Source organism: Tyto alba, unplaced genomic scaffold (genome assembly GCF_018691265.1).
Source record: "Tyto alba isolate M040663 unplaced genomic scaffold, T.alba_DEE_v4.0 Super-Scaffold_29, whole genome shotgun sequence".
Classification (NCBI taxonomy): Eukaryota; Metazoa; Chordata; class Aves; order Strigiformes; family Tytonidae; genus Tyto; species Tyto alba.
Window position 1 is genome coordinate 3,316,666 of NW_024881303.1, and position 8,106 is coordinate 3,324,771.

Here is an 8,106-nt window from a genome sequence, read left to right on the forward strand (position 1 = left end):
GCCGGGCGGCTTTGCGGGAGGTTGCAGCTGTAGCTGTTTACATACGACTGAGCCTTTTATCTGGTTTCCTGCTGTTTCCCACAGCCGAAGCCAAAGTTTTCGTTGCTCTGGCTTGGGAGGGCAGGAATCCTCTCTCCACGCAGGCTTTTGCCTGGGGGGGACTGAGGAGACTGGGCTTGTAAATACGGGATGATCTTACTTGGCATTGGTCAGAGGCTGGGGAGAGCACACTTGGCTAAGAAAGACAAGAAAGCTGTTAATTCTGTACGCGTGCACCAGAGTAACCATGCACACGTCCTGGCCATGTATATATGTGGACCACGGGTGCCCAGGCAGCCGGTGGCTGCCACTCTGTGCAATTACACCTCGTAACCCTATCTTTCTGCAGCTAAACTTTGTACCCCCTTTGCCCTTCTTGCAGGCCACAGCAGAAGCCAACAATTTAGCAGCAGTTGCCACTGCCAAAGACACCTACAGCAGGAGAATGGAAGAGGTAGGTGGTGGTGAGCACGTCGTTTCACAGCCCTCGTGCCTTCTGGCTCTCCTGTCCTTCTGGGGAAACCTCCCTGCTTGGGTTCCTAGTAGAAAACATCCTGCATGGATTTGGCCAGGGCTGGTTACGGTGCTGCACGTTCAGCGTCCCAAAGAGGGTCCCTGCTATGTTCATGGTGGAAAAGGGGCTTTCTGGCAGGCTGGAGGAGAGCGATGCCTGCTCAGGGTATCGTGGTGAGGGTGACTGACAGTGTGGCTGGTGCTAATTAGGGGCTAAAGTCATTATAACTGGCTCTTCACCTACGCCCTGCTCTGTCAGTCCATCTCTCAGCTCTGGTGAGGGGATGGTTGTGATGTTTTAAGGTGAAGCTCAGACCCCAGCCTCCCTCCAGCCACTTTTTGGTGCCCGCTCCGTTCATCAGTGTTGGAGATCACTGCTTATTGCCAGCTAAAAGGTACAGAGCTGCGTGGCCAAGCTGTGGACTGCCCTGGGCCTTAAAATTAACGTGTCTGTACTCTGAAGCAGAAGGGAAACGCCACGGAGTTTGCAGCACTAGAAAATGCTGGGGTTCAGGGTCCTGCTGGTCAGTGTAGCTCAGCTATCAGTGTTGCCTGAGACCCTGGCTTGGGCTGTGAGTGAATTGAGGAGGGGAGCTGTGGGATGCAGCTTCCCGGTACAGGCAACCGCTGCCCCGATTCAACCTGCACCTTGCAGAGCTGTCCCAGAGGGACAACACAGTCGTGGAGATCTTCCTGCAGGATCTAGTGGTCCGTGCTGAACAGGAGCCCTCAGAGCCCTAATTCCAGTGGTTTGCATGGCACAGCACAGGGGCTGTGGGTGCTGAGGTTTCTGGAGTGATTGGACTGTGCTTTCCACGCAGGTCTGTGGTGGGGACAAGCCCTTCCTCGCACCTAGTGACCTCCAGACCAAGCACATGGAGCTGAAGGAGGAGGCTGTGAAGCTCTTCCGTGGGGTGAAGAAGATGGGTGGGGAGGAGTTCAGCCGTCGCTACCTCCAGCAGCTGGAGAACGAGATAGATGAGCTCTACATCCAGTACATCAAGCACAACGACAGCAAGAACATCTTCCACGCCGCCCGCACCCCCGCCACGCTCTTTGTGGTCATCTTCATCACTTATGTGATAGCTGGAGTGACCGGCTTCATTGGCTTGGACATCATAGCCAGTCTGTGCAACATGATCATGGGCTTGACACTTATCACACTGTGTACCTGGGCATATATCAGATACTCTGGGGAGTACAGAGAACTGGGCGCAGTAATAGACCAAGTGGCCGCAGCGTTGTGGGACCAGGTAGGCTAAAGAGCTTTTGATTTAAAACAAACAAACAAATCCCCACCGAGTTCTTAAGCGTTGAGTTTCCTGGGGCTTTTCCTCCCCTTTGAAATGGCTTTTGCATTTAGGGCTGGTAGATGCTCTGGCTGGGCCTGCCTGGGCAGATCCAGCTGCTCGAGCTGGTTGTGCTGTGATCAGAGAGGGAAGACCTGTGCCCTGTCTTCTTCAAGCAGCAGGACAAGGAGGTTTAATCCATTCCTTAGACCTTCTAGATGGGGAAAGCAGGGCCGGAGGAAATGGTTTCGAATCGCTTTGTGGGGTTGATTGTAAAGGGGAGATGCCTTAGGGAGCAGAGGAGGGCCCGGGTTGTGGCAGGAGTTGGGCTGGAGGGCAGGAGTGAGCAGCCAGGCTGGAGCTGTGCACCGACCCTGCTCCAGCCCGAGCCTCTGAATCCTGCCCGGTGCGAGCGACAAGCCATGTAGATCCGGGCTGGGGATGAGAAAACTCACAGCAAGCTATTTCATTCTGCTCGTTGTTTTTTGTTTTGTTTTTTTTTTTCCCTCTTGTCTTGCCCATCACCAAATCCTAGTTTGTGGAGCCTCAAACCTTGGCCTGGGGTCCCACCGGGAAGGTGTTCCTGGAGCCGGTGTGTGTCCTTTTTGTTTGCGTGTCTGTGTATGTCAAAAAGAAAAGACCCACATGTCCCCCCTGGTTCAGGGCAGGGATTTTGGCTCTCCCCGGGTCTGCCAGAGACTGAGGCCAGGTCTCTGCTCTGCCTGTTTTGGCACTGGGCCCCGCTTTCCCGTTACAGCCGCAGCTCTGCTGGGTCACTTGATCTCACCCGCTCTTTTTTTTGATTTTTTTTTTTTTTTTTTTTTTTTTTTTTTTTTTCCCCCAAACAACATGGGAAAATCTTGGTTGGGCCCCAGTGTCAAACCTGAACACCTCTAAACCCTTAAAAACGGTTGTAGTGGGAAATCACCCCCCACGCCCCCTCCTGCATTGCCCTGTCTGCGTTCCGACCGGCGCCGTTGCAGCGCCCGGCCCCGGCAGGGTTATCTCTCAGCCCACGGCCGCGGTATTTTTAACGCTCGGTCTTTCCTGTTTCCCCTGCTGCAGCAGCATTTTCCTCTCCCCGTGGCAGAGCTGCCGGGGAAAGCCCGGACCCCGCGGGCTCCTGCTGACCCCCTTCGCCCCAGCCAGGGGAGCAGCCCAGCGGAACGTGCAGAAATAACGCTGACAGGGCTGCGCTGGCCTCCCGCTCTTCCCGTGGCAGAGCTGGGGTGAGCTCCTCGTTTGCTCAGAAGCCACCAGCTGCAGTCGCAGGTTTTATTTCTGGAGTGTCCCAAGGCAGAAAGGGCCGTTCTCGACAGCTTTGCCTCCTCCTTCCCTGCTTTTCACCCACCGGCGAGGTGTTGATTGAGAGCGAGCGCATTTACCTGCTTCCTGGAGAGCGGCAGCCGGAGCTAATTTAGCTTTGGGAGAAAAATATTGAAGCATCTATTATTCAGTTCCTTCATTCCAGAGCTGGATAGCGGTGGTGCTCAGCTGAGCTGCCTTTCAGATAAGGTGTCCCAGGCGGGTTCATCTTGGCTGCCCTGTCCTCCGCAGCCTGAGCATCCACGATAAGCCCCGCTGCGGTGCCCGTGCAGTGCCTCTCTGCTCGGGGACGCTTCCCGGGTTGCATGGGGGATACGCTGGCGTGTTTTAAGCCCAACAATTTACCCATCCCTGCGCAGGAACCAGGGAGGGGTTTTTAAGCAAGAGCAGGACGCAGGAAGCCAGAAACGCTGCTCACTTGCTTCTTACCCAGCTGGGAGAAAATAAAAGAGGTTAAAGTGCCTGCAGCTGTGCCCCAGCCGGCCCCCGCGGGCTGTATCCCAACCCGAGGGAGGGTTCCCCCGAGGGGGATCCGTGCAGACGGGTGGTGCTGGCCCAGCAGCGGGGTCGAAGCCCTCGTGGCTCCGTCCCACGCCAGCGCTCGGCTGCAGGAGGGGTGGATGGAGCCGTGAGGGCTCCTGCAAGAGGGGCTGGGGCAAGCCCCCCCCCCGGGGATACGCGGCCACAGCGGCACCAGCAAGTGGCTGTGGCCAGAGGTGTGAGCACCGTGCGCTCCCACGGACGTGTGTGATACACAGAGATGCTTTTTTTTTTTTTTTTTTTTTTTTTTCTCCCCTCCTTTCTCCCCCTTTTTCTTCCCAATGCCTCTCCCCAGGGAAGCACAAATGAGGTAAGTGACTCTTGTTCTCCGCATGCGACGCCGCTCGGCTCCCGGGGGGGGAAGCATCTCGGCCCCAAATGCACGTTTCAGCCGCGTCGCTGCCTTCGGGCTCGCGGGGGACGGGGAGCCCCGAGGGCTCTGGGCAGCGGTGGCATCCTGGTCCTGCACTGGGACCACTGGCAGCCGGGCTCTGGTTGTTCCCTGGGATCCAGATGCCTGGGGAAGGGGGTTAAACCTGGGCGCCGCGCTCCAGGCGGTGCTGGAAGCCAAGTAGGGGAGAGATTTGGGCAAGGGAGCGTGTTTGTTCTGATGGGGATTTTCATCTTTCTCCCATCAGCTCGGTTGGGGGATTTTCCTGTTGTGCTGAGAGGTCAAACCGAAACACCGGTTTGTTTTGTAGCACCAACTGTGTGTGTGGGGGGGTCAGGCAGGCAGAGCCCCCCCCCCCCCCCCCCCCCCACTTGGCGAGGCCTCTCTGTGCTGCTGGAAGTGCCGCGCGTCGTGTTTTGGGCAAAACCACCCCATTACCAGATTGAGCACCGAGCCGCTTGCCTGTGCCGGGGGCGACTGGAACCTTGTTTAGGCAAAGCCTCGTCAGCATCTAATTAAAAAAAAAAAAAAAAAAGGCATCCTGGTCTGTGGTCCTGCGCACGTACGTTAAGCCTGCGTGGTAGGCAAGTGCTGCCCCGGTCGGGCCGGGGGGGTGTGACAAAATCTCTGTCTTTTTTATCGTGTCGCCACGCGCTTCAGCCACTGAGTTATGTGAGGAGCACCTCTTAAAGTTGGAGCAGCTCTCACAGGTCCAAAAGGCCATTTAAAGATAAAAAGAAATAGTTAAAAATCAACCCATTCCTGCCCCGAGCAGCCCCGGGGCGGCCGTTTTGGTACTTCACTGTGCCCACAAACGCTGAGCAGCGCCAAGCGCCCGACCTCTGGGGTCACGGGCTTTGCTCCGGCTTCTGCCACAGCAGGAGGCAGAACGTGGGCTTTGCCACTGGTGAGCTCTTGAGCAAATCCTGTCAGGTAAAAAGTCGGTGCTGTGGGGCTGGTTGGGCACGAACAGCAGCCCAAAATGTTGCAAGGTCGCTTCTGTAGGATGCGAAGGTGAATTTTTCAAGCAGGAAACCCAGAGAAGCCGCATGAAGTCTCCTCCACCAGCCCCCTGTGATCCCAAAGAATCCCAAAGCTCTTGCACGCGACGTCCCACCTCCATTTCCAAGGGCCCTTTTGGGCTGCACTCAGCATCGCCTCCAACACCCCCAGAGGCTTCTCAACCCCCCCCCCCCCCTTCCTCCTCCTCGCTGCGGCTTCGGCCTCGCCTGCTTCATTCAGCACCCGCCGAGCGCACGAGGAACATGAGGAACACATCACCCTGTGTCATCACACGACACTTGCCTCTTCCCACCCCATCCTGGCTCCCCAACAGGCTTCAGATCCCCAGCAGGAGCTGATGTGTGTGTGGGGGGGTTAGTTTGGTTTTATTTTTTTTATTATTATTTTTTTTTTCGTTTTAATTTTTCCCAATCACGTGTTCATTTGAAATGGGAATGTCAGAACCGTGTCAGCCAAGTCCTCTGCAGCCAGACCCAGGGACGTCGGCATCCCCTCTGCTGTTTGCGTGGGGTTTAAAGCCCACAGTGGGGTGTGTGTGTGGGGGGTCCTTGTCACTCCCCCCTCCCCAGGTTCAGAGCTTTGTCTCAGCCCCGTGACCGCTCTGATATTGGCTCTGTATGGGAAATGCAGCCCACGGCCACACGGCCTTTGCCCACGCTCCGCTCCTGCCGGAGCAGAAAAGAGTTTGCAGAACAATTATCTGCAGGAAAAAAAACAAAAAAAAACAAAAACCTGCAGAAAAATTATCTAGCCAAACCAGGTACCTACTAGATAGCAAAGCCCTCCGTCTGCTGCAAGATGGAGCTGCCTGGTGGTGTGAAACAAAATGCTGAGGATGCAGAAATTTAACCACCGTGCATGAAACCTGTAGGAAAAAAAAAAGAAAAACAAACCCCAACCCCCCCCCCCTTACCTGCACCCCCCTAAGTCCCTTAGTCCTTGATTTAATACAACTTCGGGGGGGGGGGGGGGGGGGGGGGGGGGTGGAAACGACACCTCTCATAACTGAGACGTTTGAAGAATGAGCGAACTGGTGATTCTTCCTTCTTTTCCCTGTTGGTCACTGGCCACAGTCAGGGGTTGGTGCACAAACCAACCCGCGCGGCGCGGCTCACGCCGGGGGGGGCTGGGGGCCGTAACCAGCTTCTCTCTCTTTTTTTTTTTTTTTTTTTTTTTTTTCTTTCTTTCCCCCCCAGGCTTTGTACAAACTGTACAGCGCGGCCGCGACCCACAGACATTTGTACCACCACGCCTTCCCCGCACAGAAAGCGGAGCCCGCCGAGGGCTCGGAGAGGAAGAAGGTGTAAAGCCGGCGCGTTCCCGTCGCCGCGGGCGCCTCCGCCTCGGTTCTTCACCATCCTCATCCTCGCACCCACAAGCTCCCGCCGGGGGACAGGGAGAGCAGCGAACACAGCCCGGGGCGGGGGGGTCGGTGTGTTTGACGGGGAGATGGCAGCATGGTTTCTTCTTTTTTTTTTTTTTTTTTTATTTCCCTCATTTTTGTTAATATGTACATATTGGTACCGCCGCAACTACAAAGTGCTGTTAATTTGTAATAGCCAGCATACTCCCCAGCTAATTTATGAAGCCTTATTTTCCCTTTCTTAATTCATTATGAAGTCACTGAAGAAATCTTAATTTACATGATACAGCAACTAAAACTCTTCCAGACCCTAGCTTCTTCAAAGGCCAACTTACTTTCAAGATACTTGAACAAGTTGTAACACGTAACCAAGTTTTTTCTTCAATTAACCATTTAATTACAGAAACATAATTAAAAATGTATTAACTTGCTTTATCAGAAACTGTAAGGGCACTTCTGCTGTGGTATGTTAACGATCTTGTAAGGAAAACCTACTTTTCTGTTTGTAACCGATGCACAAAGTATCACTTTGTATATGTATTGGAGAAAGTTTCACTGTATTTCTGTATATATATTCATTATAGTGCATAGAAAGTGTGTTCAACGGTTCTATTCTTTTATTGTCAGAACTATTAAAGTTTGCTTTCAGTTCCTAAGAAGTTTATTACGAGATGGGAGCGTCTTCTCTTGGGGTTTTTTACATTCTTGGTTTCCTTCTGGCTTTCTGAATTGGTGTTTAAGTTGATCTTTTAAAAATACTCTGGCCTGGGTCCTGCTCAGCCGTGACCTCTGCGAGGTGCTTATGGCGCTAATAAGGTAAAGCCGGGTTTTAGGCAAAATAAAGGCTCCAGCTTTTAACAGCGGAGGCTGAAGCAGCGCAGCGGAACCACCCTTGCCTTCAGAAAAACCAGCTACCGGTTTTCACCGCCCCGCTCAGATCTTTGTGGTTATCACAGACTTGCAAGACGGTTCGGGTTGGGAGAGACCTCAAAGCCCCCCCAGTGCCCCCCCCCTGCCCCGGGCAGGGCCCCCTTCCCCCAGCCCAGGGGGGTCCCAGCCCCGTCCAACCTGGCCTTGAACCCTTCCAGGGAGGGGGCACCCACAGCTGCTCTGGGCACCCTGGGCCAGCGCCTCACCCCCCGTACAGGGAACAATTTCTGCCTCAGATCTCACCTAAATCTGCCCTCTGGCAGTTTAAAACTGTCCCCCCTCGTCCTACCCCCACCCCCTGACCCAGAGTCCCTCCCCCCCTCTCCTGTCCCCCCTTTAAGCCCTGGGAGGCTGCTCGAAGGTCCCCCCGGACCCTTCTCTTCTCCAGGCTGAACCCCCCAACTCTCTCAGCCCAGCCCCCCAGGGAGCTGCTCCAGCCCCCCCAGCCCTCCCGCGTGTCCCCCACCGCACAGCTCGGTGCTGAGGGGGCCTCGATCCCACTGCCCGTGTCCCAGCAAAGATGGGAAACGGCGCCGGGCCCAGCCCCGACCCCCGCGGGACGGCGCCCGTCCCTGGCCTCCACTGGGACACCGAGCAGTTGATCACAACTCTGACCAGCCAGCCAGTTCCCTCTCCACTGAACGGATTTTATTTGATGTTCTAAAAGGCAAAAAATCAGTTGGACAACTCTT

The 8,106-nt window shown here is 55.1% G+C and overlaps 1 protein-coding gene across 3 annotated transcripts in view; it reads left to right on the forward strand.

The window, feature by feature from the left end:
- Positions 1–7,156, forward strand: part of ATL1 (atlastin GTPase 1) — a 31,556-nt gene extending 24,400 nt beyond the window's left edge. For 2 of the 3 annotated variants that reach the window (XM_042799305.1, XM_042799303.1), the window contains exons 11-14: positions 422–493; positions 1,374–1,805; positions 4,003–4,017; positions 6,318–7,156. In XM_042799305.1, the coding sequence (XP_042655239.1) occupies positions 422–493; positions 1,374–1,805; positions 4,003–4,017; positions 6,318–6,428 (630 nt within the window). In that variant the 3' untranslated portion in view covers positions 6,429–7,156. The remainder of the gene's footprint in view (positions 1–421; positions 494–1,373; positions 1,806–4,002; positions 4,018–6,317) is intronic. The other variant, XM_042799304.1, reaches the window with a different exon arrangement.
- Positions 7,157–8,106: the final 950 nt, after the last annotated feature.